The sequence below is a fragment of the Phalacrocorax carbo genome, chromosome 1 (assembly GCF_963921805.1).
Source record: "Phalacrocorax carbo chromosome 1, bPhaCar2.1, whole genome shotgun sequence".
Classification (NCBI taxonomy): domain Eukaryota; kingdom Metazoa; phylum Chordata; class Aves; order Suliformes; family Phalacrocoracidae; genus Phalacrocorax; species Phalacrocorax carbo.
In genome coordinates, this window is record NC_087513.1 from 118,913,859 (window position 1) to 118,930,235 (window position 16,377).

A 16,377-nucleotide genomic window follows, 5' to 3' on the forward strand; every position below is an offset into this window, starting at 1 on the left:
TCCAACACGAGGGAGCAGTTTTATTAGATAAGCAATTCTACTGATGGTACAACCATAAAGATAAAAAACTAACATGTTAAGACATTCTCAATGTACCATTATGAATTCCAAAGTCTGATCTGTGTTATGCTCCACTTAATAGGATAGAAAAACAGTCCCTCACACTCCATGGAATATGAAGCCTAATCACGGCTTCAAAGCCCTCCCCTTAATGTAACATGTCATTAATTTCTGGTTTCATAGAAAACAGACAACCAGTACATGATTTTACCACTTAAAAAAAGCATTTACACTTATCTAAATATGTAAAAAAAAGGGTTGAGTTGGGATTCTTTCCTTTTTAAAAATGTGTTTTCTAGAACTACTAAAAAACTTGCATTTACAAAATAGTTGATAAAAATATTCCTCTGAATTGTGCAAGAAGAAAAGTATAAGGACCACCAGTTAAAGACTTGGTACCAGATCTTATTCAGACTTAGCTTCTTTCTCTACTGCTGCATCAGATGCTGGGGTCTGAAAAGAAGACAGAAAAGAAAAACCAGAACACTTCAATGCAGAAAGTTTCTGAGTGACTCAGCCTCTTAGTTCACACTGCTTTTAATGCACAACTTAGCTACCTCGATGTACAAATCAACTGTGGCTTGCTTCTACACACCGTGCTTTAAGGTCTTAATATACTAGTGTCATGAGCTGCTTATTTCCCCTGGCATAACGACCTACTAAAAATGAGCTGTCTTGAAAAGGCTTCTATCTCCTCAGATGCATCAGTATGAATCTTCAGAACGTTGCTATTGTTACTACTCAACACACACTACAAAGAATTTATTTTTTTTAAAGAACAAAGCCCATTTCAGTGATTACTGTCTTTGTGACAGGAAAAGGGGGCTTTTTAACCGACTAAGCTAAGATTCCGGCATACAAGGGTGTTTAGAAAAGACACTATAGATACACTGCATGCATATAAATGTCAGCGCAGCACTGTTAATTAACAGTGTTAACAATGGTAAGAGCACTGTTAACACATTCTCAAATCCTACTGTGTTTTAAAGTAACTTAGACTTAGAAACATGGTACTGCATTAAATTAAACATAATTTTGTAAAATACATTCAGTGAAACTGAATCGTAGCAGCAGAGCTATAATGTTTTCAAGTCAAATCTCTATATGCTGTACCTCAACTTCTGGACAAGTTCAGAGATGCCTCACTGATTAAAATTACAACTCCATTTAGATCAGAAAACTCACTGCATTTGCAACGTAGGTTAAAAAAAGGAATGCAACGTATCTATTAACGTAAAAATTACAGTTACTCCAAAGCTTTGCAGCGCCACCAGCAGAACAGATGGTTCCATCGCAGCAGCACCCGAAGAGGAACCCTAACATCCTTTCAGCCTTTACTGCCACCTGGGGGAAGCTTTTGAAGGATGAGGTACCGAAGCCATTTCCATTCGGAGGGGGAATTAGTCTGTCAGTGCCACCAGAAGCGGCCACTGGCCCCTCCCCAGATCGTGGCTTAACAGGCATTGTTGACACCATTGTCCTGATTGAAAACAGTAATGTCCAACAGGACGGACTATGCCTCTGCCTCTTCTAGACTCAGGTATTATATTAAACCTGCAATTTTGGCTGGTGTGACCAGCACAAAGACGTGCCCCAGAAGTCATTATCCATCCCTAGTAAATGTACATCACCTCTGCGCTCGTGTACTAAACAGACCCCAGCTGAGGAATACTGCCAAATTTAACTTTTGTTGGTATTACTGAAATACTTATATGCACAAATTAAAAGACCAAGTTATGTGACAGTAACACTGAGCCAGAGCTACACAGAACATTACGCCAACTAAAGAATTCCTAGTAATAGCACAACTTTTTCCCAAAGATCACACCATAAGCCTGCAAATGAAGAACTGTTGCCCCAGAGTAAATTGTCTCATATGCTCAAGTACCGCCCTGTACCTTCCTCGCCCACCAAAATGCATCATCTACCTAAAACCCAAATACTCTTTTCCTCTACTTGAAGATCTAGCCCCACACTGATATATCAGTGTGATAGCGTTCAGAAAGACATTTTTTTCCCTACCTTAAAAAAAAAAATTACTTTTCAGCATACCAGACAGGAAGCACAAATCACACATTTACATTAAAAAAATAATCTGATCAGCAAACTCCGCTGAACTAATTAGGCCTAGAATTAGTCTCAGGTTTCTGCAGTATTGAATGCCTCACTCTGTTACCACATGAAACCTTGTGCTTCATCCAGTTGTTAACAGCTGCCCTAGTAAGAGGCACTGCTTCTCCCTACAGATCTTGTCCTAAATTTAAAACTAAATTATATCCACATTCCAGAAAAAGAATGCAGTGTGGAGGACGTTTTAAGTTAGATGATCAGTGACTCCAAAAGCTTCAGCAACACGGCCATTTTAGCACAGTATTACAGCCAAGACTGATTTGGCACATCCATATCTTCAGCAACAACACCTATTAGCAGTTCTCGCACTCTCTTCCATCCCTGCACCACTTGTCCCTCCTACCAGCAGGATCTGCATCTCTGACTCTTATGAATATTACCTCAACTTTGGTAAAATCATTTCAACTTTGGGTTTTCAGTGAAAACTGCTTCCAGCCCCAAGAAAACGAATACTGCACTTGTCCAAAAACTTTTGTAGCAAGAAGGAACCTCTCTTCCAGTAAGAGCAAGAGTAAGACTAAAACCCAAACCAAACCCTCTGAAGATGACACCCCCCTCCACACACACACAGAGCAAGATCCCCTCTGTGCACCCTGTACATATCATTTTGCCAAGACCTACCGGCAGGGAAAACACCCCCTCTCTGAAGGATGTTATCCTGTATCAGAACTTTGGTAAAATTCTCACCTTTTCCCTTCATTTCAGGGACTGTTATCACATCACTGCAACTCTTTCTGAGGCAACTAGTATCTTCCAGGTATACCTACTAATGTTTCAAGAGCCTACATCTTGCTTTTGGCAGAAATTGATTCTATTTTAAGAACTGCGTATGTTTCTAATAGTTGTTTGGATAAACCAGTACAGTAAGTTCTCCAGCTGCTTTGCACCAAATACAACTTTACCTCCTCACTTTTAGCTTCCCCATTTTCTGCAGGCAAGTTGTCCTTTGTCTGTTCTTGGTTTATCTCTTCTGTCTGGTTTCCTTTAGGCCCCTTTTTCCCCTTTGACTGAGCTTTCTTGTCCTCAGATTTATCCTACAATGAAATAAATTTCCAGTAAGTAAATTCCTATGACCTACTAGGTAAACTTTGAAAATAATAAAAAGTACACAAAACCAAGACAGACTTGCTAAACAGAAAGAGCTGCTACCAACAATCCAATAGCCGATACACAGTTCAACTGGCAAGTTTTCCAAACTATACAGAAACAATCACAGTTTCAGACAGTCAGTAAAATGAGAGAATCAAACTGGGATGAGAAGCTAACTAGATTCCAGTTGCTAGACAGAGCAACTTCTAATGTATGATTTAACCTCGTGGCACATAAAAAATAGCAATGCAGAGCACTTCAAACACTCTTCTTCCTCTTTTATAAGTAGGCAGGAATTTCAGTAACCTGAACAAATGCATCACCTAGAAGTATCATTTTCAGTCCTCCTCTGGCAGTACCTCAGTCACATCCTCTGTGCCTACATGACTGTGTTTAAATGGGTAGGAAGAGGTATTTGTTCATTGATATAAATACATGACACACCCTCCCAGAGGTTCCTTACAGCAATTAAATGCTACAAAGTTTGCCTGTCCTCCAGCTGATAGCCCTACTTACGAAGTATTTCTCTCGATTCAGAATGACATAAATGCACTGTTTTTCACACCATCTGTCAAACATGATTTTATGATACTAACAAAAACTTTCAATAAATTACAAACTACAATGCTTTTTCTCGGCAGGTACAATGTGAGTAAGTGGCAAGAGGAAGTAATGCGTTTATACCTCCAAACAGAAGACCACTGCACTGATTACCTTAAAGCGTGTCTAATCTCATTAAAAATATTGTGTTTCTTGTGTTTGTCAAATTATGTCCTAATTTGTTCTCTGACCTAAAATTCACTCCAAGAAATAAAGTTCTAATTTTTGCATAGTAGAGTAGAAATGTGTATCTTGGATTACTATTAGAAACCATTTGGTCAGAAGCATTCCATACTAATCTTCATCTTCACGCATTCTTCCTTACAAAAAACATGCAACTTTTTAATAGCTATCTGAATACATTTCGTATTTTACACAAATGCTCACGTAAAATACTGTCTTCCCGAAAATAAGGTTTTGTCAACCTATTGCAACTACTGAGCAAAAGTTCTAAGTGCTTTACCCCACCGGATACAAACATGCAGTAGGTTACATTATATATATGAGGTGCAAAGTTTTTTTTAAAAAAAAAACCAACCCAAAAACAGAACAAAAAAATGAATGCTGAAGCATCTTATGTCAGGAAACTGAATCGTCAATGTCCACAAAACATTAGAAGTTCTTTGCTCCTGTTTTCAGAAAAGATAATTCTTTAAATCCTCAGGAGCACAGAGAAAACAGTGGAAACCTGCTAATTGAAAAAAAAATCCTTTTAGAAAGTTATAAAGGCTAAATGAAGTATTACAAATACAGGTAACAATTTCACAACATAGACTTCCGTGGTTTGATCATCAAAATATATTTTTGTTCATTAATATTTATTTTTTAAAAATCCCACCGTGTAACTCCAAAATGAGCAAACTTCTCCCAGCCAGTAAAAATACCGTCAGGTAAGTTTAAAAAAGTTACAAAGTTGATGCAAAGAAGCATCTTTTGATAGATCAAATACAGAAAAACAACAGTAATTAAAAAAAATTGTATCATTTGACTCGTATGTAACAGTGAAATATTTCTGAAACCCATTGAAAGAAAATCCAGAGACAGCTAAAATGAGAAAGTACTGAAGCTAGAGAAGTAAAAAGCAATCAGTACAAAAGAGGTTTTTACGTTATCAATGACAAAGTTTCCAAATGACAAAAGATTTTAGTGACAGCATGAGTTTTGGAACAAAGAGGATCAAATGTAAAACAAGTTATGCATTTATTTGAATTGCCAATGATAACAGTAATTAATTAAAAAAAAAGAAAGATTGTTCACATATTCACATTACAGCAGCATTCCATGGGGACCCTGTGCAAGGTGCTCTACTTAATATTCCAAGATGACAATTGTTTGTGATGCACTTGTTTACATAAATACGTTCCCGTTTATGAACTGTGGAAACATTCCTTTCTAGAAGTAAAGTATTTATAGGCAGCAATTCAGTATCATGTGTATCAGTCAGCATCAACTAGCAGCGTCAAGAATTAGATGCACTACACAGATGCTGGAAAACCAACGAGAACCAAATCTTCCCCAAATTCTTTAGGCCTACAACTTTGAGAATGGGAACACGCTGATATTTAAACCACTGGAATAGAGGTATGTTACTGATAAGTAACTACTCTGTAGGATTAATAAAATGAAAACATGAAGAAGTCTGCAAAGCAGAGTTCTGTGTTAGTGTATTTAAAATGCTCTTAATCCAAACATTAAAAAGAAAAGCTTATGATCACAAAGGAACACTTAGAAACACATACACCAACAAGCCAACAGGTACACAGCCTCTTTTATTTCTCCCAAGAAACAAGGAATTTTACACCTCAGTTATTGGCACTGCGAAGGCTATACTGAAAAACTGAAAGATCACACTAAACCATGCTTACTTACACATAACACACAAAGACCTGAAAGCCAGTAATTTTTTTTTCCCCTGCCCTAACATACTGCTTTAAATTGTGAGTATATTTTACCCCTTTTTGCTGCAGTGATGAAAAACAATCTTATGTTGCCTCAACATTCAGGTAGTTCTACTCAGTTCCAAACCTCCATCTAGCACCTGGGAATCAGTGCCCCCATTTCCACACAACTCTTTGAGTGCTTGACAAGGATCTACTCAAACAGTGGTGGAATGTCGCTGCAGGTACTGGCAGAAGCATCTGAAAATGATACTTCAGCTGAGTGTTCCCACAAGGAATGTGTGAAGACGAGCGCGCACCGACGACAGGAGACGGTCGGGACGCCGCCAGGCACCTGTGCAAGGTGCTCGCCTCCTCCTCTCCCTCCCCTCTTCCCAGCGACTCTCACCTTTGCCACTAGCTTTTTTGGTTTCGGCTCTGCTTTGTCAGGAGCGGGTTTCTGAGAGGAAAGAACAAGTAAGGGAGAGATTCAGGGGTCGGTAATACCCTTCTCGGTAGAGGAAGGCACAGACACAGCGCGGGAGGGACATCCCCCTCTCTCGCTCCTCTACTTACAGCGGACAGACGCGCCGATCGCCTCTTCGGCTACAGGCAGGGAAAGAGAGAAACGGAGTCAGCGGGCGGGACGGCCGCTCCCCGCACCCCGGGCACCCACCTCCCCGGGGGCCTCCCGCTCCCCGGGCACCCACCTCCCCGGGGGCCTCCCGCTCCCCGGGCACCCACCTCCCCGGGGGCCTCCCGCTCCCCGCACCCCGGGCACCCACCTCCCCGGGGGCCTCCCGCTCCCCGCACCCCGGGCACCCACCTCCCCGGGGGCCTCCCGCTCCCCGCACCCCGGGCACCCACCTCCCCGGGGGCCTCCCGCTCCCCGCACCCCGGGCACCCACCTCCCCGGGGGCCTCCCGCTCCCCGCACCCCGGGCACCCACCTCCCCGGGGGCCTCCCGCTCCCGGCACCCCGGGCACCCACCTCCCCGGGGGCCTCCCGCTCCCGGCACCCCGGGCACCCACCTCCCCGGGGGCCTCCCGCTCCCGGCACCCCGGGCACCCACCTCCCCGGGGGCCTCCCGCTCCCGGCACCCCGGGCACCCACCTCCCCGGGGGCCTCCCGCTCCCGGCACCCCGGGCACCCACCTCCCCGGGGGCCTCCCGCTCCCGGCACCCCGGGCACCCACCTCCCCGGGGGCCTCCCGCTCCCGGCACCCCGGGCACCCACCTCCCCGGGGGCCTCCCGCTCCCTCGGACCCGGGCACCCACCTCCCCGGGGGCCTCCCGCTCCCTCGGACCCGGGCACCCACCTCCCCGGGGGCCTCCCGCTCCCCGCACCCCGGGCACCCACCTCCCCGGGGGCCTCCCGCTCCCCGCACCCCGGGCACCCACCTCCTCGGGGGCCTCCCGGTCCGCCACCGTCACCTGCCAAGACAAACACCCCGCGTCAGGCGGCGCAGGCGCCTCAGGCCGCCGCCGGCGGGGCGTGAAGGAGGGGGGGCGGGCACGTGACGCCACCGCCGCCGCTCGCCCGCCCCCCCGCCCGCCCCTTCCCGCCGCCGCTTTCGGATTCCGAGCCCCGGAGCGGCACGGCGCCCAGCGAGCCCCCGCCGAACCTTCCAGGCACCGCCGCCGCCCCCGGGAGAGGCTCCGTCAGGGGACCACATAGAGCTGGTTGGCAAAGGGGAAGGCGTCGGCCCAAGCCGGGCGCCGCCGCACCGGTGCCCAGGGAGCGGCCGCTTCCCCTCGAGCCCCGTCCGTCTCCTCCGCCGAACCCATCCGTCCGTGCGGCGGTAGCGCCCCGAGCACCCCGGCTACCCGCCCCCACGGCGGCTCCCTTCCCTCGGTCTCGCCCGCTTCACCTTTCTCTTCGGCATGGCGAGGCTGTGCGGCGGCGACAGCTGCCGGCCCCGACCTCCGGAGCTGCGGCGACTCCCGCCCGGCTGCCGGGCGCGCTGCCTGCCTGAGGGCGAGCGGCTGCGCCTGCCTGCCTGCCGCCCGCCTGCCAACCAGCCAGCCCCGCTGCTCAGGGAGAGCGCCCTCCCACCGCCCCCCCCCCCGTCCCAGCAGCGCCAGCGGCACCGCAACAGGATCCAACCGGCTTGGGGGGGGGGGGGGGGGGGGGGGGGAGGCGGGGGGACGCTCCCGCTCCTCGCCGGCGGCCACCGGCACCGCCCCCACCCGAGGGGCGCCTCTGCGGGGCGGGGCCGCCGGAGGCCCTACCTCGCGCTCGCGCCCCCGCCTCGCCTCACTGGGGAAACGAGGCAGGGAGGGTGAGGAGACGACCTCTTGATTGGCCAGCCCCGTCACGTGGCCGCGCCCGTCCCCCTTTCCCACCGCCCCACGTGCGCGGAGGGGAGCCGCCCCGGGGCGTAGCTAGCGACGGAGGCGGGCGCGCGGCATGGCGGAGACCGGCGCCTGGCTGCTGGTGCTCAGCTCCGTCTTCCTCTGCAACGCGCTCAAGATCCTCTTACCCTCCTGCTCCTCCGTCGTAAGTGACGTCGCCGCGCTCGCCCCGCCCCCCGTGCCGGCCCTAACGGCGGCCGTTACTAACCCAGGGCATCGGCCCAGTGCCCGTCACCTTCCTCCCCTCGTCGCGGGGAGTGGGCCCCGCCCCGCCGGCCCAGGCAAAGCGGGGTCGGGCGTTACGGAAGCCCGCCGTCAGCCCCGCCTGCCAGCTGAGAGGTGGGGTGGGGGGAAGCGGGGCCGTTCCGGGTGGGCTCCGGGTGGCCGGCGGTACCCCTCAGGCGCCCCCAGCTGTGACTAGCAGGGCCTAGTCCCGCTCATTGCCTTAGAAGAGAAGCTTGCGAGGCCGGCACTGTGGAGAGCCGGAGGTGATGAAGCGGTGACAGCCCGTGACCCCAGCAGCCTCGGTTAAGCAGGGCCCTGAGGCAAAGCTCTGGGTAATCACAGAATCACAGAATGGCAGGGGTTGGAAGGGACCTCTGGAGATCACCTTGTCCAACCCCCCTGCTTGAGCAGGCACCCCCAGAGCAGGGGGCACAGTAATGCATCCAGGCGGGTTTTGAATGTCTCCAGGGAAGGCGACTCCACAGCCTCTCTGGGGAGCCTGTGCCCCTGCTCTGGCACCCTCACAGGAAAGAAGTTTCTTCTTATGTTTAGCTGGAACTTCCTGTGTGCCAACTTGTGCCCATTGCCCCTTGTCCTGTCACTGGGCACCACTGAAAAGAGTCTGGCCCCCTCCTCTTCATACCATCCTTCAGCTATTTATAAATATTGAAGATCCCCCCTCAGTCTTCTCTTCTCCAGGCTGAACAAACCCAGGTCTCTCAGCTTTTCCTCATAAGGGAGATGCTCCAGTGCCCTGATCACCTTAGTAACTCTCTGCTGGACTTGCTCGGGCAGCTCCACATCCTTCTTAAACTGAGAGGCCCAGAACTGGACACAGCACTCCAGATGTGGCCTCACTAGGGCAGAGTGGAGGGCAGGATAACCTCTTTTGACCTGCTGGCCACACTCCTTTTAATGCATCCCAGGATACTGGCCAGAATATGAGTTATCAATGTTGAAACGATGCTCCTGAGGCTCCGGCCTTTAGGGTGTTGCAGGGAATATAAAGCACGGCTTTGCTCTGTCTTCCATGTTGCCAACAGACGGACAGATTACCTTTTTACATTTCTGTCAGTAGGAAATAATTTTAGCCAAGAATCGAGTAAGATGTTATAAGAAAACAGCATTTAAATGCAGGGATAAGATGTAAGAAAAATAACTAATGCGAATTTGTGTTTCTGTCTTTGAGGCAGTGGTAAGATACTGCACTAGAGGGATCACAGCTCTAGGCCAGGATGGCAATTTGTGTGTTTCTAACAGTTTGGAGTAGGCAGTCTGGAATCTAGAGGAGTGATTCTCAGCTGGTGAGCCGCGCCTTATTGGTGAGGTCTAAAGTTGGGCTTCAATGAGTTAATTAGTTTAGACCCTTGCTGAGGCTGCTGGAGCTAGAAATGGGAACACTGAATGAGTAAGGGGCACTGCTGGAGCTGGAAGGAGTCGTGATGAAAAGGAGTGCTTCCTCAGCCCTTCCTCCCCTGCGTGTGTCAGGCGCTTGTCACGCAAGCAGTGCACGGTGCGAGTTGCAAGGAGGGAAGACAGCATTTCAGGTCAGGCTGCAGCGGCAGGTAGAGCCTGGGAGGTTTGGAAGGTCTCAGAAGGCAGCAGCATCAAGAGTGGGAGGTGAGGAGATGAAAGCAGAAACAGAAGGAAAAGGCAGTTAAGCATCGTTAGGAAAGTTGAAAATCACTGCCCTAAAGGGACGGTAAAACCCTCTTTGGTTTGCTTCACTCAGAAGATGAGAGTAAAAGTTCTTTGGCTTTTAAAACATCTTTTAAAAAGATGTTAAGGCAAGCTTTTTCCGTGTCTTGATGCAAGGGCCTTTTCTATGGGGGCTTTTGAGTATGTAAACAGGAGGTCATACTTTACACATTAAAGAAAATCAGTGGAATTCTGGATAAATAACTGATACTGTTTCTTTGTTTCTTAGATATCCAGATTGTTACAAAAGGATGCAGAGCAGGAATCCCAAATGAGAGCTGAAATTCAGAACATGAAGCAAGAACTCTCAACCATTAGTATGATGGATGAGTTCGCTAGATACGCCCGTCTGGAAAGAAAGATTAACAAAATGACCGACAAGCTTAAAACTCATGGTAGAGTGCAATGTTTACTCCCTTTTCTAGTGTCTGAAAAACCTTTTGTTGAGTGTTTTCAATTTTAAGTATACTTCCCTGAACTATTTTTCTTCCCCTCTTATCCATTTCCAGTGGACCCTTCTTTTTTTCTATCTTTTTTTTTTTTTTTTTTTTGTCCTTTAAACTTTTTGGAGAGCTTGCTTTTGTATTCCAGTTGTGCATAGCTCTGCACACACTGGTAAGGGAGTGATTTAGATATAGAATTTTTCTCACAAGGAATTTCCTGGGCTTCGCCGTGTGATTATTTACTCTTTCTCAGTGATGCTCATCACTGAATCATGTTTTCAGTAAGTTGAGGAAGTCCTCTGCTGTGTATCTTTGCTGCAAAAGGATGCATTCCTTGGTTGGGGCCATTTGGTTGGCGTACTACAATATGCTAGAGAGAAAGTGTTGAACTATGAGGTAACCAGATGAGATCTTTCCTGTCATTTTGCAATCCTGTTGGATCTTATGCAGCAGCTTTTGCGATAAAGCTGTAGTGCTTTCCCTCGATTAGGATTTTATAGTAGTATAATCCATCACCTCGTGGTAGAAAGCACACTTGAACCTTTGGCACCAGAGCTTTTGCTCTTGTCTTTGCCCAGGCTCACTAACTGGTCCTAACAGGACAGGAGACTGCTTGCTTTGTCTGCCTCCTCTGTGCAGAAGGGGTGGATGTTTATAGGCTCCTTGCTTGGAGAAAGGACAATATTTACAACTGGCAGGTTTGGATTGCTTTCAGTAGTATAATTCTTAACCCAATAATTTAAATTAAACTGGATTTGAGTGGATTTAGGATCCAACAACATTGTTTTACAAAACTTGAGGCCACTGTTACGTTTGAAGATGTGCTGTCTTCACTGGACTTCTTTATATTGGTCTGAGGTACTGTAACAAGAAAAATAGGCATGAGAAGTTTTAATACTGAACCTGACCAAGATTCAGTCAGTGAAGGAACAGTCTTGACTGTGTTCCTGAATGAAATAAGGCAAAAAGTACATCTGCTAAAGCCATCGTTCTCCCGTTTTAGGAATAGGAAAAAATTACTTTATGCTTCATCTGAAGCAGTTCTTAAGTTAGTAACCACAGTGCCTCTTCTCATTCGGGAGCAGCATTCTTGATTACATGTGACATTTCTCTGTCTAGGCTGTCGGCGTTTTGCAACTTTTAATAGTAGCATTAATAAGAAACTACAGTGTGATACAGATCTGGCACTTTCTTGCAGAAGAGTGCTTTCCATATAGCTATGAGTCATTTGAAAAGAGTTTTTTAAACAGTGTAATGTCCTGATTTGAAGAATGAAATATTAATATGTTGATAGTTTTATGTAAGCATAACTCACTATTATAAATAATGCAGGGTAATTTTTTTTTTTAACAGTGAAAGCACGAACTGCCCAATTAGCCAAAATAAAGTGGGTTATAAATATCGTGTTCTACATCTTACAAGTAAGTACATACTTTATTATGAATACAAACTACTAAACCAAATCCTCAGCAGCTTTATGATTCTCTCCTGCGTTTATTGGCTGATGGTCAGTCACACAGGTGTTGGATGTTCCAGTGACACAGTGCCTGCCAAAATGAAACGGTTTATTGAAACGGAAGGGAGAGATGTTGCTGATAAGGTCTGTTAGTTGCGGATGGAAGGAGTTCTGAGTTTCATTTCAAGCTCTGTGTTTCTGGGTTTGAGATGACAGGAGAGTAATTTGTCTTAGCTCTTTCATCACTGTTTGGGTTTTTTTGGGTTTTTTTTTTTTTTTTTTTTAGTTTTCATTTATATATGGCACTGGACCCACGAAAGTTCTGATACCTGTAAATATATTTTGCTTATGTTTTTGAAAACAAAATGCCCTTTTGATGAGGATGCAAATCTCTACTTAGAGCTGCTGCACATTTTACCACAGTGCCTCATCAGATTGTCTCTGTAGTTCAGACTTGATGCCAAAGATTGCCTGCTCATAAGGATAACAGTGGTCAACCTGAAGATATCTTTAGGGTAATGTTAAAGCTAGTTGGATTCTTACCCAGCAAGGATTATGGCTAAAAACAGTCATCAGAATTTAACAGTTACTATGTTTGTCTATGCTAGGCTTGAACCAGTGTCTCAAAAGAAAGCGGTATCTTCCAACATCTCACTGCTTGCTCTTAATATTGTGTATATGTTTAAGTCATACTAAGTTTAAAAATATTTTCAACTTGCTTAAGAACAATGTAAAATAACAAAGAAACCATTCCCTATAATTAGAATTTGTGATTTACGGCTTCAAAATAGCAGTTGAAATGTACTGTGATGTGTATTATTATCCAAGCTAATAAAAATTTCAATTCTAGGCCACCTTGATGATCTCTCTCATTTGGAGGTACTATTCCGAGCCAGTTACAGTGCTTCCAAGCAAATGGCTTGCTCCGCTGGAGCGCTTGGTGGCCTTTCCTACGGGGGTGGCAGGTAAGGACTGTACAGCAGAAAAAGTACATTTCCCAAGCCCACGCGGATGCTAACAGTGTAGTGACAAAGAGCGTACCAAGATTAAAAGCACTGCTTCTGTATGTTTCTTCTAACTCTCTTAACACAGGGAGGTGTTTCAAACGTTTGATTAGCTGTTTCCTGTATATTCAATTCGTGTTTATTTAACTGGCCATGAAACGGGCTATTTGTCATTTTTATTCCTTCTCAGAGCAGCTTTATTTTTATCTGTATGGAATAGACCCTGGAGATGATTTCAAATCAGAAATACTTTTATATTAAGGAGTCCACTGAAATAGCAGAATTAGGTTTAAAAATGGGCAAATACTTTATAGGTCTGTATCGCTTACATGTGTTTCTTATAAATTGCTGTGGTTTCACAGCAGCATAACTCCAGAACGATTTAGGTATGCTCTCTCTTGGCATTTTGTCTTGTCGGTTCCCACGCTTTTTGCCCTCATCCTTCTGTTGCATTTTTGCCTACTTAAATCCTTTCCTTTTGGGTGGTTTAATGAATTAATGATCAGAATGATAACACAGGTTGTAAATACTAGTTGCTGAGTGAAAAGCAGGCTGGCTCTATGCTAATGGGATAAGCAGACGGGCAGAATGACAGGACAATGTAGTGTGGAAATTTACCGTCAAGCTAAAATGCTGCTGCTGAGCCTTCATGTTAGGCTTCTAAGTCCCAACTGCCTTAGAAGGAATTCCAGAATACATTGTTGGAATTGTACATAGTTGTATCTTTAATAGCTGTCTAGAGAATGATTTGTATCCAGCCAGCTTACTGCACAAAAGAAGTCTGCTTCTGTGCTGGGTGGGGGAATAGTCCATGGAAGACTGGAAACACTATTTATTTAAATAGTGTTTGAAGGGATTCTAAAAGTTTCACATCCATGTCTGCCTTCAAATCTCCTGTTTTGTGTTGGCTGATAATCACAGTAAATAGATCACTTCTGAATTCCAGGTGATAAACACAAAAATGTCTAAAAATCACCAGAAAGGTAGTTTTTTCATGTGTGTGCTGTGAATAGCTATGTATTTCGTGACGCTTTGTAGAATGATTCTGTGTCGTCTGCAACATGGATGTGCAGTGTATTACAGTCAGGGCACACCCTCCAGTCCGTCATACCAATGCAGGTTTCTCTGCTGCTAGTTTGTATGACAGGACCCTTTAAAACAGCAACACAAGGCACCTGGGTCAGTAGCGAAGGTCTCAGTAGTGTTTTCCTATCTAGCTGTATGAGGAGCAAGGGGAAGGACGTAAGTATGGATTTAATACTTTTAAAATGACTGATGTAAATTTCAGAGGAAATTTACTTTTTATCTATCTCAGATCTTGAATTTAGGTTCTGGCAAAGCATTCTGTTACTTGCCATGCCTTAGGCATTTTCTATTAGGTATATAGCAAATGTTTTTAGAAGCTGTGTGTTGTATATACCGCACTTTGACTCATCATATTCGCGTTATTTGGTACCCTTTTCCCCAGACAATCTTCAGGTTTTCTCAGGACCAGCATGGAGTTAGCTGCCATCCCTTGCAGAGAGACATTTGTATATAAAAAGAAAGACTTTATGTTCCTGTTCACCTCATAATTCTTAAGTTTTGGGTTTTTACACTTCCAAAGTTGTTTTCAGAAGCTTGTGTCTTCTGGGGTTATTGATGCAATGACTTAAATCATGTTTTATATCTCTTTCAGGTGGTGTTGGAATTACATGTTGGCTCGTGGTTTGTAATAAAGTTGTAGCTATCATGCTACACCCTTTCAGCTGAAGGAATCCCAGTAATCCATGGAGTCCTCAACGACATTTTCATTATCACTGTTTTAAATGAATAATAAAAAAAAAGAAAGGAACAGTTGTCTTTCATGAGACTAGGCCTAAGATAATCTTTGGTACTTCATTTGGATATCAGCCAGTATTTGTTTCGATGTATTGTATCTTTCCTTAGTTTGTTTTTCAGTTTAGTAGTCAGTTTTCAAAGAATAGCGTTGCTCTTTATAGAACCTCATTTTGTGTATATTTTGACGCTGATTCATGGCAGAACCATAAGACTTTGTCATGGCCTGTGTTCAGCAAAATCTGAAAGTGTGGGATTTGTATTTTTAAGTTGGAAATGCATTGGCATTAGGAATTAATTTGGGAGCTTTGCTGTTTCTTTGCTGAATAATATGGCAGTTTCAACCAAAGGTGGAATTATATGTGGTGACAAGTGGTACTAGAGGATAGAGGATAGAGGTAGGTGGTTTGGTTGGCTAAAGATAAAACAGAAGTAGTTCCCTCCTTGTTATTTTTTATACTAGAATTGCTGTGTTCTTGGGCTGTCTTGAAAACGTGTTTTGATGTATACACAGAATCAACCCTTAAGAGACTCACTCAGTTGCCAAATACAGGATGGCTGGCTCCTTTTTCCTCCCTGACTTTTAAAAGTCATTGAACACTTGAATTTTTTCGCACTTTTATTGATAGCTGACCTTTCCTTCCTTTCCATTATTTCTGCTTCCCAAACTGAGAGAGGATCACTGAAACGTATTTCCTTCCATGTTTTAGGAGGAAAGGTTTGCCAAACTTCTTGACCTCCATGTTAAGCAGGAGAAAGTAGAAGACAGTGCGGCTCCTTCAGAGGACTACATTTCAAAGGGCTGTAGCATATATTAATGACAGTCCAGGATAGCCCAAAACAGCTAAGTAAATGTAAAACGGCAAACTAGTGATTTAAATGTCTAAAGTAGTAACAGAATGGTAGCAAGCAGGAGGAGGAGGGAAGAGGATTTTCTATTGGGAGTAAATCCTTCTTACTGTATTTAAGTACAGGAAACAGCCACAATATTTTGAATTTAAAGGTGGACAGAATTCTTCCTAGTACTGTGCCTGTAGAACAGCGACAAAGTTGCGTTACCTTCCATGCTACAGTGGTATCTGCAACCCTGTCGTTGCTGCCCCATGAGACAAAGGGGTGGTTTATAAAGTGCTTGTTCCACACCTTTTTTTTTTTATTTTTGATGTGAGCCTGAACAAACCTTTCCTTCCTTCCAAAGGGACCTTTCCCTCTTCACCTGGGCTTTGGCAATTCTGGTTCAGCTTCCCACTCTGTGGTAGAATGCATCTGTCCTGTTATTTCAGGTCCTTTGTCTTCCTGCAGGAAAGGGCTAGGGCCCCTCCATAATTCTCCACTCAAAATGTCATGATACATCGCGCGTGTGTGTATGTATATATGCATGAAATGTTGTTTGTGTTTTTTAAATGTTAAAATTTATTTTTTAATAAAATTTAAATGTTACTTTAAAAAAAAAAACCTTGTTTTTATATTAGGGACTACATTTAGCCAACACAAAAACAGAGGCATTAAGTATCATCAAGAAAAAAATGTTGTGATTGAATGTTATGTATAATTGTGGTTTTATTAACGAAATAAAGCTTTTCAACTCATCTCAAATTTTCTAATCCATTTTTCAATGTTAAT

The 16,377-nt window shown here is 45.0% G+C and overlaps 2 protein-coding genes across 4 annotated transcripts; one reads left to right on the top strand and one right to left on the bottom strand.

The window, feature by feature from the left end:
- On the bottom strand, positions 1-7,906 carry HMGN1 (high mobility group nucleosome binding domain 1). 3 transcript variants are annotated; one of them, XM_064471937.1, is made up of 6 exons: positions 7,627-7,906; positions 7,157-7,189; positions 6,333-6,362; positions 6,166-6,216; positions 3,101-3,224; positions 1-513 (listed from the first exon to the last, which is right to left on the bottom strand). In XM_064471937.1, exons 1-6 carry the CDS (start codon positions 7,639-7,641, stop codon positions 500-502), a joined length of 267 nt encoding a protein of 88 aa, XP_064328007.1. In that variant the 5' UTR covers positions 7,642-7,906; the 3' UTR covers positions 1-499. The 3 variants fall into 3 exon arrangements, with proteins under 3 accessions (XP_064328007.1, XP_064327999.1, XP_064327991.1); XM_064471929.1 differs by having other exon boundaries at positions 3,088-3,224; positions 7,627-7,901; XM_064471921.1 differs by having other exon boundaries at positions 3,093-3,224; positions 7,627-7,860.
- A 162-nt stretch (positions 7,907-8,068) lies between these two features.
- GET1 (guided entry of tail-anchored proteins factor 1) lies at positions 8,069-16,343 on the top strand. Its single transcript, XM_064471909.1, has 5 exons — positions 8,069-8,255; positions 10,263-10,428; positions 11,830-11,897; positions 12,783-12,897; positions 14,615-16,343. The coding sequence occupies exons 1-5, from the start codon at positions 8,166-8,168 to the stop codon at positions 14,686-14,688; spliced, it is 513 nt and encodes a 170-aa protein (XP_064327979.1). The 5' UTR covers positions 8,069-8,165; the 3' UTR covers positions 14,689-16,343.
- The last annotated feature ends 34 nt before the right edge of the window (positions 16,344-16,377 follow it).